The 18,369-nt window shown below is 38.8% G+C and overlaps 1 protein-coding gene across 2 annotated transcripts; it reads left to right on the top strand.

Moving 5' to 3' along the window:
- The first annotated feature begins 2,288 nt into the window (after positions 1-2,288).
- On the top strand, positions 2,289-17,283 carry LOC110308603 (prolactin-5A1). 2 transcript variants are annotated; one of them, XM_085830764.1, is made up of 5 exons: positions 2,289-2,319; positions 11,215-11,390; positions 14,484-14,591; positions 15,768-15,956; positions 17,098-17,283. In XM_085830764.1, exons 1-5 carry the CDS (start codon positions 2,289-2,291, stop codon positions 17,281-17,283), a joined length of 690 nt encoding a protein of 229 aa, XP_085686890.1. The 2 variants fall into 2 exon arrangements, with proteins under 2 accessions (XP_085686890.1, XP_021036694.1); XM_021181035.2 differs by having other exon boundaries at positions 11,212-11,390.
- Positions 17,284-18,369: the final 1,086 nt, after the last annotated feature.

The raw sequence follows: 18,369 nt of genomic DNA, 5'->3' as shown, positions 1-18,369 counted from the left end.
AAGGGTGTCAGGACCATATCTTGTAGGAGACAGGGGAGAAGTATAGAGGTTCAGGAAATTGAATGAAGGTGTGTAGCAGTAGCAGATGTTAAACTGGGGGTAACCACTAGAACATTCCAGATACCAGGAAACCAACAGGCTCCCAGGACCCAGTGGGGATGACATTAGCTGAAATACACAACAAAGGAGAGATAAAACCTATAGAGACCATATCAAGAGGTACATGTCCAGAGGCACAGCCCCCAGGGATGGGGCCAGCCACCCATCTCAAAAATATTAACCCAGAATTGCTCCTGTCTAAAGGAAATGCAGGAACAAAGAGTGGAGCAGAGACTGAAGGAAAGGCCATCCAGAGACTGCCTCACCTATGGATCCACACTATTGTTGATGCCAAAAATTGCTTGCTTTCAGGAACCTGGTATATCTTTCTCCTGAGACGCTGTGCCAGAGCCTGACCAATACAGATGCAGATGCTCACAGCCAACCATCAGACTGAGCACAGGGACTCCAATGGTGGAGTTAGGAGAAGGACTGAAGGAGCTGTAGGAGTTTGCAATGCCATAAGAAGAACAACAATATTAACCAGCCAGACTCCCTAGAAATCCCAGGGATTAAACCACCAACCAAAACGTACACATGGAGGCACCCATGGCTCCAGCTGCATATGTAGCAGGATTGCTTTGCCTGGTATCAATTGGAGGAGAGACCCTTGGTCCTGTGGAGACTTGATGCCTCAGTATAGGTGAATCTTAGGGTGGTCAGGCAGGAGTGGGTGGGTGGGTGGGGGAGCACCCCCATAGGCTCAGGGAAGGGGGGATGGAAGTTGGGGTTTGTGGGGGGAACTGGGAAAGGAGATAACATTTGAAATGTAAATAAATAAAATAACCCACAAAAAAGAATGTGAAAGCAGATACTATAATTGCTGTAAAATTATGTATTTTCCATAAAGTTGTTGACACATTCCAGTGACAGAGTGATTACTCTTCTAACAGTTTTTGACCAGGGAGGTCTCTGAAGCCATCCACAGAATACACACACTGCCAATGAGAATACACAAACCAAATTTTAAGAGTCCATTTATGGATGTAGATATACTCTGCTCCTTTCTGAGTATGTAGAAATTAGGTTAGGCATGATCTCTAGAATGTTAACATAGCTAACTTGATAGTGCTAAATGTATTACACTGAATGCAATGGTCAACAGATGATCTGGTCACCTGCATGTTAACATAATTCTGAAACTAGACACAATGTACTTACCAGTCCAAGGCTCAACACGTATAGTTACAACCAACGCCCTTGTGCCAGAATACAACTTTGGTCAATACAGAGAACCCATATTTCACAATACATGCTGGATTACAAATCTGTGACTAGGGTAGCCCTACATCCATTAGGAAGATTTTTAGTGGTGTTTGTTTGTTTGTTTTTGTTTTTGTTTTTCTTTTTGTTTTTGATAAATAGATGTGGTGTGCTTACTACTATTCTTTTTTTTTTTTTTTTTTTTTTTTTTTTTTGGTTTTTCGAGACAGGGTTTCTCTGTGTAGCCTGGCTGTCCTGGCACTCACTTTGTAGACCAGGCTGGCCTCGAACTCAGAAATCCGCCTGCCTCTGCCTCCCGAGTGCTGGGATTAAAGGCGTGTGCCACCACGCCCGGCGCTTACTACTATTCTTAAGGTGTTTTTGTGTCTGGTAGATAGGTAGCTATTATCAGCCTAAGTAGCAAAGATAAACCTTATAATGGTTGGTGGCTGCTGGCAAAGATTCAAATCAATTAAAGTGTAGAGAATGTTTGCTACTATGCTTAAATAAATAAGTGATAGTTACTATGCATGGATCCTTGATGGTCATATAATAACTTAAAAATATGCAACCCATTAATGGCTCAAGTAGTTTTGCAAAGACTTAACAGATGAACATGGGCGCCTGAGGGAAAGAATGAAGTGTTAGGAAATGCCTACATTCCTCCGGACGTGACATGAACATCAGACATCGGGAAGTAGATGGGACTATGGTGATCTGTCACCTCACGGAAGCTAGCCATTGTTTACAAACTAGGAAAAGGTATATTTACAACTACAGTAATGTTGATGGGGCAGTTAACATCCCCTGGGGGGTCACGAGGCCCTCATCTAGGATTGGACATCTTTCCTCCTGCAAACCATCTCTGCATAGCTTTGGGGGATGTCTGGCAAACTATATAGGTGGTGGGAAGTTAACTGAAGGCAGGATTCTAGTGAAGCAGCTTTCCTCAGTCGGTACCTACACTGTGGTGGGATTTTTCAGAGATGCGGCTGTCTAAGATTCAACCACACCAATGTAAGTACTACCTTACCTAGGCTCCTTAAAGCTTAATTAATGCATAATTTTATAGCAATAGACATTAATGCAGAACACATTTTCTGCCTTCATGTAGTACTTACAGCATTCTAACCTTTGCTCCATAAGGTAACTGTGCAGCATATTTAGAAAAGTCATTTTCACAAAGGCTAACCTTCCTTGTTCCAGAGATATATGTCAACTTTAGAAAGTGTGTGTTTGGGGCTGGCGAGATGGCTCAGCGGTTAAGAACTCCAACTGCTCTTCTGAAGGTCCTGAGTTCAAATTCCATCAACCACATGGTGGCTCACAACCATCTGTAATGAGATCTGATGCCCTCTTCTGGTGTGTCTGAAGATAGCTACAGTGTACTTACATATAACAATAAATAAATCTAAAAAAAAAAAAAAAAGAAAGTGTGTTTTCTTGATGGAAGTGAGGAGAAAATGGGGTACATTACTAATTTTTTTGTCCAATTTTTTATTAGATATTTTCTTCATTTACATTCCAAATGCTATCCCGAAAGTCCCTTATACCCTTTCCCTGCCCTGCTCCCCTACCCACCCACTCCCAATTCTTAGCCCTGGCATTCCCCTGTACTGGAGCATATAAAGTTTGCAAGACCAAGGGGCCTCTATTTCCATGGATGGACAACTAGGCCATCTTCTGCTACATATGCAGCTAGAGACACGAGCTCCAGGGCTACTGGTTAGTTCATATTGTTGTTCCACCTATAGGGTTGCAGACCCCTTTAGCTCCCTGGTACTTTATCTAGCTCCTCCGTTGGGGGCCCTGTGTTCCATCCAATAGATGACAGTGAGCATCCACTTCTGTATTTGCCAGGCACTGGCATAGCCTCACAAGAGACAGCTATATCTGGGTCCTTTCAGCAAAATCTTGCTCGCATATGCAATAGTGTCTGCGTTTGATGGCTGATTATGGGATGGAACCCCAGGTGGGGCAGTCTCTGGGTGGTCCATCCCTCTGTCTCAACTCCAAACTTTGTCTCTGTAACTCCTTCCATGGGTATTTTGTTCCCCATTTTAAGGAGGGACGAAGTATTCACACTTTGGTCTTCTTTCTTCTTGAGTATCATGTCTTTTGCAAATTGTATCTTGAGTATTCTAAGTTTCTGGGCTAATATCCACTTATCAGTGAGTGCATAACATGTGAGGTTTTTGTGATTGGGTTACCTCAATCAGAATGATACCCTCCAGATCCATCTACTTGCCTAGGAATTACTGATTCTAATGTGTAGAAACTAGAGATATGTCCACACAACATCCAATCCACAGGACAAGTCCAGAGCAAGGAATGGCCTATCTCAAAAAGGCTGCACCAGTGCTGGGATGAAACCCCTGGATTCTGTGGATCTAATTTGTCACAATTCCTATATCATGCAGTTAACACATTCAGGTTCCAAGGCACCATGAATGGCCTGACTTGAGTCAACCAGATTAAACTTCTAATACTCAACTAAGACAAACACTAGCAGATGTATATCTTGTAGGGCTTTGAGAATTTGATTTAATCATAATAAATTTGTAAATAAAAGTGTGAGCTACTTGCCTTTACATTCTTGATAATATTTTTAAGAAAATGAATTAATGAGGATTATGGGATTTATTTCAGGAAATGTAAAAGTAGCTTATTTGGACCTTGTTTCTTTCTCCCTTAATTAATTGTAGGTGTGTGTGTGTGTGTGTGTGTGTGTGTGTGTGTGTGTGTGTGTGTGTGTTTGTGTGTGTTCATCAAATGTCAAATAAATTCAGGGAAGAGAACGATGTCTTCAAAAAATGATAGGCACTATAAGTTTTGTAAATATTATTTTACATAATTAAATATTAATTTAATATATTGTTTAGTTAATTGTACATTACACATTCTGTGATATTATTAATTATTTAGCTACTTGAATGTAGGTATTTCCTGCACATAAAATTCTCAATTTAATTTTGGACATTTATGAAATCTAGTTTTCCTGAAGGCTTGCAAATTATTTCCTCTTTTTATTATTGTGGATTTGTGTAGTGTACACATTTATGGGTGTTCCTTTTTGTGTATTGTGCCATGGAGAATGAAAGTTCTGCTATGCAGAAAATCGCGCTTCATAGTTTTTTGACCATATTCAGAAGGGTGGGGGTCTCTTAATGAAATGCAAAGACAACCATTATAACTATCATGGTAGCAAGCTTGTGATGTGGACTCCAGGTCCCCACCTGTGGATGTACAATTATAGGGAAGCTGAAATATTACAGAGTCCAGCAATTCAAATTCTATCCTTCACACTTTCTTGCCAAGCATTTTAATCATGAAGACATCTCCCCAGTCCAAGGCTCACATTTCAAAATAAAAAACACTTTGTAGTAATATCACTAAAGTATAAATTTCCTTTTTATACTGGCAGTTGATATTTCCACCCTCTTGAAATGACAAACTACTGCTGTGTTTAAGTCTGCCAAAAGAACATTGACAATGAAGCTAGCACATATCCCTGTCATAAATCTTAAAGGTGGGTGTTGTTATAGCAGAGGTACTAGAGCCTCTCTTATTATACCATCTAATGGAAATTGTTAACTAAATTTCTTTTTTTTTCCATTTTTTATTAGGTATTTAGCTCATTTATATTTCCAAAGCTATACCAAAAGTCCCCTATACATCGCCCAATCCCCTACGCACCCACTCCCCCTTTTTGGCCCTGGCGTTCCCCTGTATTGGGGCATAAAAAGTTTGCAAGTCCAATGGGCCTCTCTTTCAAGTGATGGCCTATTAGGCCATCTTTTGATACATATGCAGCTAGAGACAAGAGCTCCGGGGTACTGGTTAGTTCATATTGTTGTTCCACCTATAGGGTTGCAGTTCCCTTTAGTTCCTTGGGTGCTTTCTCTAGCTCCTCCATTGGGGGCCCTGTGATCCATTCCATAGCTGATTTTGACCATCCAATTCTGTGTTTGCTAGGCCCTGGCATAGTCTCACAAGAGACAGCTATATCTGGGTCCTTTCGGCAAAATCTTGCTATTGTATGCAATGGTATCAGCATTTGGAAGCTGATCATGGGATGGAACTCTGGATATGGCAATCACTAGATGGTCCATCCTTTCGTCACACTTCCAAATTTTGTCTCTGTAACTCCTTCCATGGGTATTTTGTTCCCTATTCTAAGAGGGGGCAAAGTGTCCACACTTTGGTCTTCGTTCTCTTGAGTTTAATGTGTTTAGCAAATTGTATCTTATATCTTGGGTATCCTAAGTTTCTGGGCTAATATCCACTTATCAGTAAGTACATATTGTGAGAGTTCCTTTGTGATTGGGTTACCTCACTCAGAATGATGCCCTCCAGATCCATCCATTTGCCTAGGAATTTCATAAATTCATTATTTTTAATAGCTGAGTAGAACTCCATTGTGTAAATGTACCACATTTTCTGTATCCATTCTTCTGTTGAGGGGCATCTGGGTTCTTTCCAGCTTCTGGCTATTATAAATAAGACTGCTATGAACATAGTGGAGCATGTGTCCTTCTTACTGGTTAGAACATCTTCTGGATATATGCCCAGGAGAGGTATTGCTGGATCCTCCGGTAGTTCTATGTCCAATTTTCTAAGGAACCGCCAGACTGATTTCCAGAGTGGTTGTACAAGCTTGCAATCCCACCAACAATGGAGGAGTGTTCCTCTTTCTCCACATCCTCGCCAGCACCTGCTGTCACCTGAATTTTTCATCTTAGCCATTCTGACTGGTGTGAGGTGGAATCTCAGGGTTGTTTTGATTTGCATTTCCCTGATGATTAAGGATGTTGAACATTTTTTTAGGTGCTTCTCTGCCATTCGGTATTCCTCAGGTGAGAATTCTTTGTTCAGTTCTGAGCCCCATTTTTAATGGGGTTATTTGATTTTCTGGAGTCCACCTTCTTGAGTTCTTTATATATATTGGATATTAGTTCCCTATCCGATTTGGGATAGGTAAAGATCCTTTCCCAATCTGTTGGTGGCCTTTTTGTCTTATTGACGGTGTCTTTTGCCTTGCAGAAGCTTTCCAATTTTATGAGGTCCCATTTATTGATTCTCGATCTTACAGCACAAGCCATTGCTGTTCAATTCAGCAATTTTCCCCCTGTACCCATAACTTCGAGGCTTTTCCATACTTTCTCCTCTATAAGTTTCAGTGTCTCTGGTTTTATGTGGAGTGCTTTAATCCACTTAGAATTGACCTTAGTACAAGGAGATAGGAATGGATTAATTCACAATCTTCTACATGATAACAGCCACTTGTGCCAGCACCATTTGTTAAAAATGCTGTCTTTTTTCCACTGGAAGGTTTTAGCTCCCTGGTCAAAGATCAAGTGACCATAGGTGTGTGGGTTCATCTCTGGGTCTTCAATTCTGTTCCATTGGTCTACTTGGCTGTCACTATACCAGTACCCTGCGGTTTTAATCACTATTGCTCTGTAGTAAAGCTTTAGGTCGGGCATGGTGATTCCACCAGAGGTTCTTTTATCCTTGAGAAGAGTTTTTGCTATCCTAAGTATTTGTTATTCCAGATGAATGTGCCGATTGCCCTTTCTAATTCATTGAAGAATTGAGTTGGAATTTTGATGGGGATTGCATTGAATCTGTAGATTGCTTTTGGCAGGATAGCCCTTTTTACTATATTGATCCTGCCAATCCATGAGCATGGGAGATCTTTCCATCTTCTGAGATCTTCTTTAATTTCTTTCTTCAGAGACATGAAGTTCTTGTCATACAGATCTTTCACTTCCTTAGTTAGAGTCACGCCTTGGTATTTTATATTATTTGTGGCTATTTAGAAGGGTGTTGTTTCCCTAATTTCTTTCTCAGCCTGTTTGTCCTTTGTATAGAGAAAGGCCATTGACTTGTTTGAGTTAATTTTATATACAGCTACTTCACTGAAGCTGTTTGTCAGGCTTAGGAGTTCTCTGGTGGAATTTTTAGGGTCACATATATATATACTATCATATCATCTGCAAAAAGTGATATTTTGACTTCTTCCTTTCCAATTTGTATCCCCTTGATCTCCTTTTGTTGTCTAATTGCTCTGGCTAGTACTTCAAGTACAATGTTGAATAGGTAGGGAGAGAGTGGACAGCCTTTTCTAGTCCCTGATTTTAGTGGGATTGCTTCAAGCTTCTCTCCATTTACTTTGATGCTGGCTACTGGTTTGCTGTAGATTGCTTTTATCATGTTTAGGTATGGGCCTTGAATTCCTGATCTTTCCAAGACTTTTATCATGAATGGGTGTTGGATTTTCTCAAATGCTTTCTCAGTATCTAACGAGGTGATCATGTGGTTTTTGTCTTTGAGTTTGTTTATATACTGGCTTACGTTGATGTATTTTCATATATTGAACCATCCCTGCATCCCTGGGATGAAACCTACTTGGTCAGTATGGATGATTGTTTTGATGTGTTCTTGGATTCGGTAAGCAAGAACTTTATTGAGGATTTTTGCATCAATACTCATAAGAGAAATTGGTCTGAAGTTCTCTATCTTTGTGGGGTCTTTTTGTAGTTTAGATATCAGAGTAATTGTGGCTTCAAAGAATGAGTTGGGTAGAGTACCTTCTGTTTCTATTTTATGGAATAGTTTGTGGAGAATTGGGATTAGATCTTCTTTGAAGGTCTGATAGAATTTTACACTAAACCCATCTGGTCCTGGGCTTTTTTTGGTTGGGAGACTATTAATGACTGCTTCTATTTCTTTGGGGGATATAGGGCTGTTTAGATCATTAACCTGATCTTGATTCAACTTTGGTACCTGGTATCTGTCTAAAACCTTCTCCATTTCATCCAGGTTCTCCAGTTTTGTTGAGTCTATCTTGTTGATTTTCTCAAAGAACCAGCTCCTCGATTGGTTGATTCTTTGAATAGTTCTTCTTGTTTCCACTTGGTTGATTTCGCCCCCGAGTTTGATTATTTCCTGCCTTCTACTCCTCTTGGGTGAATTTGCTTCCTTTTGTTCTAGAGCTTTTAGGTGTGTTGTCAAGCTGCTAATGTGTGCTCTCTCTAGTTTCTTTTTGGAGGCACTCAAAGCTATGAGTTTTCCTCTTAGAAATGCTCTCATTGTGTCCCATAAGTTTGGGTATGTTGTGGCTTCATTTTCATTGAACTCTAAGAAGTCCTTAATTTCTTTCTTTATTCCTTCCTTGACCAAGGTATCATTGAGTGTTGTTCAGTTTCCACGTGAATGTTGGCTTTCTATAATTTATTTTGTTATTGAAGATCAGCCTTAGTCCATGGTGATCTGATAGGATGCATAGGACAATTTCAATATTTTTGTATCTGTTGAGGCCTGTTTTGTGACCTATTATGTGGTCAATTTAGGAGAAGGTACAATGAGGTGCTGAGAAGAAGGTATATCCTTTTGTTTTAGGATAAAATGTTCTGTAGATATCTGTCAGATCCATTTGTTTCATAACTTCTGTTAGTTTCACTGTGTCCCTGTTTAGTTTCTGTTTCCATGATCTGTCCATTGGTGAAAGTGGTGTGTTGAAGTCTCCCCCTATTATTGTGTGAGGTGCAATGTGTGCTTTGAGATTTACTAAAGTTTCTTTAATGAATGTGGCTGCCCTTGTATTTGGAGCATAGATATTCAGAATTGATAGTTCCTCTTGGAGGATTTTACCTTTGATGAGAATGAATTGCCCTCCTTGTCTTTTTTGATGACTTTGGGTTGGAAGTCAATCTTATCAGATATTAGAATTGCTACTCTGGCTTATTTCTTCATACTATTTGCTTGGAAAATTGTTTTCCAGCCTTTCATTCTGAGTTAGTGTCTACCATTTTCTCTGAGATGAGTTTCCTGTAAGCAGCAAAATGTTGGGTCTTTTTTGTGTAGCCAGTTTGTTAGTCTATGTCTTTTTATTGGGGAGTTGAGACCATTGATATTGAGAGATATTAAGGAAAAGTGTTGGTTCCTGTTATTTTTGTTGTTAAAGTTGACATTCTGTTCTTGTGGCTGTCTTCTTTTAGGTTTATTGAGGGATTACCTTCTTGTTTTTTCTAGGGTGAGGTTCCTGTCCTTATATTGGTTTTTTTCTGTTATTATCCTTTGAAGGGCTGGATTCGTGGAAAGGTAATGTTTGAATTTGGTTTTGTCTTGGAATACTTTGGTTTCTCCATCTATGGTAATTGAGAGTTTGGCTGGGTATAGTAGCCTTGGCTGGAATTTGTGTTCTCTTAGTGTCTGTATAACATCTGTCCAGGCTCTTCTGGCTTTCATAGTCTCTGGTGAAAAATCTGGTGTAATTCTTATAGGCTTGCCTTTATATGTTACTTGACCTTTATCCCTTACTGCTCTTAATATTCTATCTTTATTTAGTGCATTTGTTGTCCTGATTATTATGTGTCGGGAGGAATTTCTTTTCTGGTCCAATCTATTTGGAGTTCTGTAGGCTTCTTGTATGTTCATGGGCATCTCTTTCTTTAGATTTGGGAAGATTTATTCTATAATTTTGTTGAAGATATTTGCTGGTCCTTTGAGTTGAAAATCTTCATTCTCATCCACTCCTATCATCCGTAGGTTTGGTCTTCTCATTGTGTCCTGGATTTCCTGGATGTTTTGAGTTAGGATCTTTTTGCATTTTCCATTTTCTTTGATTGTTGTGCTTATGTTCTCTATGGAATCTTCTGCACCTGAGATTCTCTCTTCCATCTCTTGTATTCTGTTGCTGATGCTCATATCTATGGTTCCAGATTTCGTTCCTAGGGATCTATCTCCAGCGTTGCCTCACTTTGAGTTTTCTTTATTGTGTCTACTTCCCTTTTTAGGTCTAGTATGGTTTTGTTCATTTCCATCACCTGTTTGGATGTGTTTTCCTGTTTTTCTATAAGGACTTCTACCTGTTTGGTTGTGTTTTCCTGTTTTTCTTTAAGGACTTGTAACTCTTTAGCCGTGTTCTATATTTCTTTAAGTGAGTTATTAAAGTCCTTCTTGATGTCCTCTACCATCATCATGAGATATTCTTTTAAATCCAGGTCTAGCTTTTCGGGTGTGTTGGGGTGCCCTGGACTGGGCGAAGTGGGAGTGCTGGGTTCTGATGATGGTGAGTGGTCTTGGTTTCTGTTAGTAAGATTCTTATGTTTACCTTTCACCATCTGGTAATCTCTGGAGTTAGTTGTTATAGTTGACTCTGTTTAGAGATTGTTCTTCTGGTGATTCTGTTACCGTCTATCAGCAGACCTGGGAGACAGGCTCTCTCCTCTGAGTTTCAGTGGTCAGAGCACTCTCTGCTGGCAAGCTCTCCTCTTACAGGGAAGGTGCACAGATAGCTTGCGTTTGGACCTCCTCCTGGCCGAAGAAGAAGGCCCAAAACAGGACCTTTCCCAGAAGCTGTGTTGCTTTGGCAGGTCACAGAAGCTGTCAGCTTCTGTGGTGTACCCTCTCACCTGTGTAGACTAAGTTCCTAAGTTCGGTGGAGTCCCGGAACCAAGATGTCGCCCGCTGCTCTTTAGGCAGAGGTCTTCAGAGCCAGGCAGACACCTGTCCTCTGTCTGGGAGGGTGGCCGGATGTCTGCGGCCTGAAAAGGGTGCTGACTCAGCAGTTCTGTGGCTCCCACCTGTCCCAGAAGCTGTCTGCTTCTGTGGTGCACCCTCTCACCTGTGCAGACTAAGTTCCTAAGTTTGGCTGAATCCTGGAACCAAGATGTCTCCCGCTGCTCCTGAGGCAGAAGGCTTCCGAGCCAGGCGGACACCTGTCCTCTGGCTGGGAGCATTAACTAAATTTCTATAGGGGAAGACATATTTTTTTTCTCAACCCATCTCAGATATACAAAGCTTTGTAACAGAGGGCACAGTGGCTATACAGGGTTTCACTATACAGCATGACTCTTGTGACTTCACATGAATAATTTGTCTCTGTGATTTCATTCCTTATAGCAGGGGCACTTCTGCTGCTGCTGCTGTCAAACTTGCTCATGTGGGAGAATGTGGCCTCTGTGCCCAGATGTATCATGGACGATGGAGGTTGCCAGAAGGTCCTCAACTACATTTTTAACATGACAAGCACTATATCTGAGAACTTCAACCACCTCTCTTCAGAAACATTAAATGATTTTGTAAGTACCTCACTAACAGCTGGCTTCTCTATAAAAAATGCCCTATGTCAATAACTGGGTACACTACAGGTTAAATGGCAAGACATCATGAATCAAAATCCAAACAATACACATTCATAGGCTCGAAAAAGCAAAAACCACTAGAACATGGGGAGAAAACAAGTTGGTTTCATAAACTGGCTAAATTTGTAAAAAAAAAAAAAAAAAAAAAAAAAAAAAAAAAAGTATTTTAAAAATACTTTTGAATACAATTTTAAGAGATTTTTCTCTAATATGTCTTTTTTATTTATCTATTTACATTTCAAATGTTGTCCCCCTTCCCAGTCTCATCTCTGCAAACCCCCTCTCCCCTATCCCCTTTGCTTGTAAGATGGTGCTCCTCTACCCACCCACACCTGCCTCAGCCCTCTGTCATCCCTATGCTAGAGTAACAAGCCTCCACAGGACCAAGGGCCTCCCCTCCCATTGATTCCAGATAAGGCAATCCTCTGCTACATATGTAGCTTCAGACATGGACCAAACCATATACCCTCTTTGGTTGGTGGTTTATTCCCTCGAAGCTCTGAGAGGGGTCCTGTTAGTTGATATTGTTGTTCTTCCTGTGGGGTTGCAATCTCCTTCAGTTCCTTCAGTCCTTCCCCTAATCTTCCACTGTGGTCCCCTCTCCCCCAGGCTCAGTTCAATAGTTAGCTGTGAATATTTGCATCTACCTTAGCCTAATGCTGGCAGAGCCTCTCAGAGGACAGACATACTAGGCTCCTGTCTGTGAGCACTTCTTGGCATCCTCAATAGTGGTGGGGTGTGGTGTCTTCAGATGGGATAGATTCCAAGATGGGGATCATCCCTGGATGGCCTTCCCTTCAGTTCCTGCTCCATTTTTGTCCCTGCATTTCCTTTAGACAGGAATAATTCTGAGTTAAAATTTTTGAGATGAGTAGGTGGCCCCATTCCTCATCTACTGGCCATGCCTATCTCTTAGAGGTAGTCTCTTCATGTACTTTCTCTCCTCTCTTGGGTATTTTGACTAATGTCATCCCCATTGGGTCCTGGGAATCTCTTGCTTTCCTGGCACCTGGAACTTTCTAGTGGTTCCCCCATGTAACCACCCCACTGCTACATATTTCTACTTATTCTCCTAACCCTCTGGACTTCTCACCTGTCTCTTCCCATACCTAATCCTGTGTCCCCTTTTTTCCTCCCCCTTAACTTTCTACTCTTGATAGAATATCCTAAAAGAAATGAAAAGAGCACTAAGGTCCTGTTCTTGCATGCTGCAGGTAGTCTCCACTGACATTCTTCACTTAGTTCACTGAAGATATCCAATAAAGGAGAATCAAGTTGGGTGAATCCCTTACATTGAAAATAATTAGTATGACTGAAACAATTTCAAAAGCCTAAAATCTAGGAGCCATTGTTTAAAGAATTTGAGAATGTGAGTTTACCATTACAAGGTGAGAACCGTATTAGAAATAAAAATAGGCTTTCTCTCCCTGATGAATGTACTTTGAGGGATGGATCTTACTCATTTTCTATCAGTCCAGGAGGCAAAAACAGATAAGAGCTGCAGCATCAATGAGTATCAGCACAAGGTACCCATGTGTGTAGTAAACATGTATTAATATTGTCCTCTGTAGTCGTTGTTTTTGTTTTAATCCTCCATTCCTAATTGGCAACATTTAATCTTAAGATCCCTAATAACTCATGAAACACTAACAATTTAGCTGATTATTAAATTTAAATAATGAATGTGGTAAATAATATATAGGAACATACAATATTTAGATATTAATATGTAAATATTAAATTATATTTTATACTTTAATTTTTTATTGTGGAGTATTTCCTAAGATATACTTTGATACTATTGCAATCAACACAATTATATTATTAAATATTCATGAATTTGATATATTCAATGTCTATAGAGACAGTGCTAATAGAAAGTTAAAATATAGTTCTATAACATGTAATTAAAGTAAGTATATCAGTTTTCTCCAACAGAAATCATGAGTTTGAAGACATATATGTACTACGTATTGGACTCTAATCCTAAAGAAAGATAATCATTAAAATAGTATTTTGTAAATTTGATGCTTTAGTGCTCCCGTTGTAAATAGTAACTTTTAATAGAGAGAGAAATCAGAACAGTAAATCTATAAAAAATATAAAGTTAAATGTTTAGACATGAAATTAGATTTGCATCTCCAATGAAAAGAAGTTAATAGACCAAGGGTTTCTTTTTTAATTTCTTAATTTAGAGATTTAATGTACTCTTAACATCTTAACTCATGGATAGGAGAAGTTTCACACATTTCCAACCCATACAAGAAGAATTACTAGCAATTAATCACCTCAAATAGATGGAGAACCAGTATTTTTCAGCAAGAAGCCCCTCAGTATACTGTCCAATCCCAAGTCATTATCCACAAACACATGGACATGTGAGGAACACTAAATGGAATTAGGGGGTCATATTTACATGTACATATTTATATTTGTTTGTGTGTAGTACATGTGCAACAAAAAGAGAAAAAAATGAAAACCATATAGCTCCTTTCATAGAGTGTGCTGAACTGTCCAAAGAGGACTCACTCACTGTGCCTGGCTCAGGGTGCTCACATGCTCCATTGCTTATTACATACATGAATTTCATTTATTCAAGGTATATCTTGATAATTTTTTCAAGAAAATAAGTTAGTGAGAATTGTGGGATTTATTTTATGAAATGTGAAAAAATAGTAGCTTACTGAGACCTTGTATATCTCTCCATTAATTAATTGTAGGTGTGTGTGTGTGTGTGTGTGTGTGTGTGTTGTGTGTGTATTCATCAAATGTCAAAAACTCATGGAATAGCACCATGTCTTTAAAAAATTAAATCATAAAGTTGAGAAGGCATGTGAATCTAGGAGGACTTGCAGGGAGTAGACTGTAGGGTGATTATTACATAAATACAGTACTCATAGGTGAAATTCTACAACAAAAAACTAAGAAAATAAATATGTTAAACACTTGTAGAAAGTGCATTAATAACTAACAGTCTGCTCATGAGTTCATTTACTCAATTCCAAAACTCTAACTGATTTTTTTTTCCAGGATACAGAGTATGATCCACACCAGAAATTCCAGAACAGGCCCACCATGACCTGTCACACTTCATCCCGCTCTATCCCAAACAACAAAAGGAAGGCTGAAAGAATGCAGGTAAGTCCTCATAACAGGTACTCTCTAACACAGTGACCAAACCATCAGGAATGTGCAGAAAGAGCAAGCAGCGCAAGACAGGCATACCCTATAGCTAATAAAATACATGTAAAATAAAAGAGTAACTTTAAAGCATAGCCAGGAATTGGTCATGAATCATTCCCTATTTTAATAACAGCTTTACCATTAGGATTGAACCTTTTATTATGGAAGAAACTTTGAATTGATTTAAATTTTCATGGTTAAATTTACCCTCCCATGCAGACTTTAAAAAAAAAGTAACTAGAGTTGCAATTTTTACTATTACTAAAGAACTTCCTTGGGAAGCTTTGCACACTACTAATCATGACATAAACTCTTCTTCTTCTTCTTCTTCTTCTTCTTCTTCTTCTTCTTCTTCTTCTTCTTCTTCTTCTTCTTCTTCTTCTTCTTCTTCTTCTTTTTGGTTTTTGGTTTTTGGTTTTTGGTTTTTGGTTTTTGGTTTTTCGAGACAGTGTTTCTCTGTGTAGCTCGGGCTGTCCTGGAACTCATTCTGTAGACCCAGCTGGCCTCGAACTCAGAAATCCACCTGCCTCTGCCTCTGCCTCCCGAGTGCTGGGATTAAAGGCGTGCGCCACCACGTATAAACTCTTCTTGACTTGGAAGATGTTACTTGTACTTCTGCTCTTCTGCCTACTTCTTCACTCTTACCTGACGCCATTTTCTAGGGTCTTTACATGCAGGTCCAGTAAAATACTATTCATGTTTTATGGGGTATAGATATGTATTAGGCAGGCAGTGCTAGTGTGTGTGTGTGTGTGTGTGTGTGTGTGCTACTATATATAGGCTGCTTATCTGATGGCCTGTTCATAACCAATCTCAGCATAATTTAAAGTAATTATCATAATATATGTGCACATGGCACACATATAATCTGGTCTCCCTGATGATTGGATAGACCAGCATTCTGTATATCTGCTAGGAACATAACAATTGTAAACCATAAGTAAAGGTAGAGGAAGAGAAAGTGCCTCCTGAGAGCTGCCCCATGGCTAGACACTTCACAAACTGGTTCAGTATTGCTTCAACCAACCATCAATACTTCACAAGCTCTGAATACTCAACTAGTTATCACATACAATTCAAACCCCCAGTTATACCCATATATTAACATGATGCTCAATTGTTTTTGCTTAGCCTGTGGTGCTTCTGAATGTGACAATGAGAATGCTGGCTGCCTGGAAAAACCTTCTGTACCATGTAGAAAACAACATGGCTGATCTCGATGGAACTCCTTATGTTATCATATCAAAAGTTAAGTTGATTGACAGACAAATCAGAAAACTCACTAAAAATCTGCAGAACATTAAGACTATACTCAGCCAGGTAAGTTGTCTCTTTTAAACCTTATGGCTTTTGTTTTTTATGATAGATGTAACATCTATAATGAAAACTACAGAGTGAGTTCCAGGACAGCCAGAGCTAAACAGAGAAAGCCTGTCTTGAAAAATAAAACAGAACAAAACAAACAAACAAAAGGAAAGGAAAGGAAAGGAAAGGAAAGGAAAGGAAAGGAAAGGAAAGGAAAGGAAAGGAAAGGAAAGGAAAGGAAAGGAAAGGAAAGGAAAGGAAAGGAAAAAAGAAAACTAAACCTGGGACTGATTCTATGCCTGCCACAGTTAAATTTAGCCAGATAATCTCATAAACAGTCTAGGGACTAATACGTTTGTGGCAGCACAAAAGTGTTTTCACTCAGCACCCCACAACACAGAGCTCTCCTGATGCATTAATGATTGCTAGAAATAACATGGACAGTGCCTTTCCTGGGCAGAGTCTAAGTATCCCATCGATTTCACCACCATCATCCATACATTAGAAGAATTTTAACCCACCAGGTGCAATCCTCATCAGTTCTGTACCTTTGTGTCCATAAATTATGGAAAATGAATATTGTTGAAAGAGAGGAAAGCAAAATTGTCAATTAGCCAGGTGGTGGTGGCACAGACCTTTAATCCCAGCACTTGGGAGGCAGAGGCAGGTAGATTTCTGAGTTCGAGGCCAGCCTGGTCTACAGAGTGAGTTCCAGGACAGCCAGGGCTACACAGAGAAACCCTGTCTTGAAAAAAACAAAAACAAAAACAAAAAAGAGTAATAAATTACAAATGGCAGCTCAGGGATGACATGGAAAACATGAAAGCCTCCTCACAAGAGAACTGATTATAGATTCTTCCATATCCCTTGGTCAAAACCATGTCCATAGTCAAGTAGCAATTCTGTCTCCTCCTAGAATGATATATTTCATCTTGGATCAACTATATTACAAAAATTTATGCATAGTTCTTCTGTCTAGTTTTAGGATAACTAACAGATTGGTAGTACCCAGGTCTATATACATGAAACACGTATATTTCTTTAAGATTTATATTCATAATATTCTTCAAAATATTATTCAAATTTTTAAAGTAATGAGGCTCAATAAATATTAATAATGTGAATAATAACTAGCTGACTTTCATTTGGTGAATAGGTTCATCCTGAACTTAAGAAAAATGAAGACTACCCTGGCTGGTCAGGAGAGCCATATGTACAGCAATCAAAAAGGAGATTTCAACTTTTTGGTTTGCATAGTTTGTTTGTCTGCTTGGACAATGATGCACAGAAGGTTTCTGATTTCATCAATATCCTGAGAGACCAAATTTTGCCTAATCAATGAAAAGCCTTCCTATCATCCTTCCTATCTATTTCTGGGGCAGTCCATACTGATCCAAACCTTAAAAAGTTCTTTAAGTTTAATAATATTTATGTGTGATTAAATCTAAAGGGTCACTTCTTTTCAAATTTTTTATGTTTAATTAAATATAATTACACCACTTCTCCTTCCCTCTACCCACTCCTTGCCCCCCATTGTCCCCTGATTCATTCTAATCTTTATAAAATGAATTTTTATTAATTATAATTCCACATGCATATAAAGTATTATTGCTATCTGTATGTATAAATAAATGAATAAATATATAAATGTAGCCTTCTTTATTGTTGCTTTATGTATTGTTTTCTTTATGTCTGCTTTTTAGGGTTGACAACATAATATTGGAGAACCATTTTTCCCATTTCTCTCTTCATGTCACCTACATACTGATATTCCCTCTCTAGTACTCCTCTCCATCCCACCATAGCCTCTTTGATCTTTCAAGTTTAATGTAGTTGTTCCAGGTAATAAACTCACTTCTGAAATTTGAAGCTAGGTACCATAGATGGGAGATAAGATACAGTGTTTGTCTTTCTGAGTTTTGGTTACCTCACTGACACTTTAGAAATGTCAGTGTTTAACAAACTTAATTTTTCATCATTTCTTTTGTTCATTTAACAATAAAAAATTAAACCTGTTCAAATTTGTTACCAAAAATAGTTTTTAAAAGATGATTCAATTTCACTTAGAATCATAATTAGTTAATATAAGTTATTAGAATCAAGGTTTTGATCCTACAAAATAAACTGAAATCTCAAGTATTTTTATGAAAGCCAGCCATTGACTATGAACCATTTTTCACAGAAAAATAACAAAAATGCAAATATTATAAAGTGTCTATCTTCAAATACCATAAATAGAATAAAGAAAAATAAAAGATCTACTGAATGGGCTTAACTAGAATGCAAGATATGGAGCACAGTATTGGAATCTGAAAGAATAATACAAATTATTACATCTGAAAATTACAATAACATACTAAAAAAATTGTTGCAGACTGAATAGTCAAACAAGAAAATACTCGACATTCACACTACTGTGCTTCAAAAA

The sequence above is a fragment of the Mus caroli genome, unplaced genomic scaffold (genome assembly GCF_978045245.1).
Source record: "Mus caroli unplaced genomic scaffold, Mus_caroli_1 scaffold_15, whole genome shotgun sequence".
In the NCBI taxonomy this organism is placed as follows: domain Eukaryota; kingdom Metazoa; phylum Chordata; class Mammalia; order Rodentia; family Muridae; genus Mus; species Mus caroli.
This window is presented reverse-complemented; position numbering and strand designations above follow the sequence as displayed.

Bases quoted from the DNA above. Each gene is read 5' to 3' on its own strand.
- LOC110308603 (XM_021181035.2), top strand. From the start codon at position 2,289: ATGCGGCTGTCTAAGATTCAACCACACCAAT. The intron at 11,391-14,483 runs GTAAGTACCTCA...TTTTTTTTCCAG, and splicing joins CAGAAACATTAAATGATTTT to GATACAGAGTATGATCCACA. The intron at 14,592-15,767 runs GTAAGTCCTCAT...GTTTTTGCTTAG, and splicing joins GGAAGGCTGAAAGAATGCAG to CCTGTGGTGCTTCTGAATGT.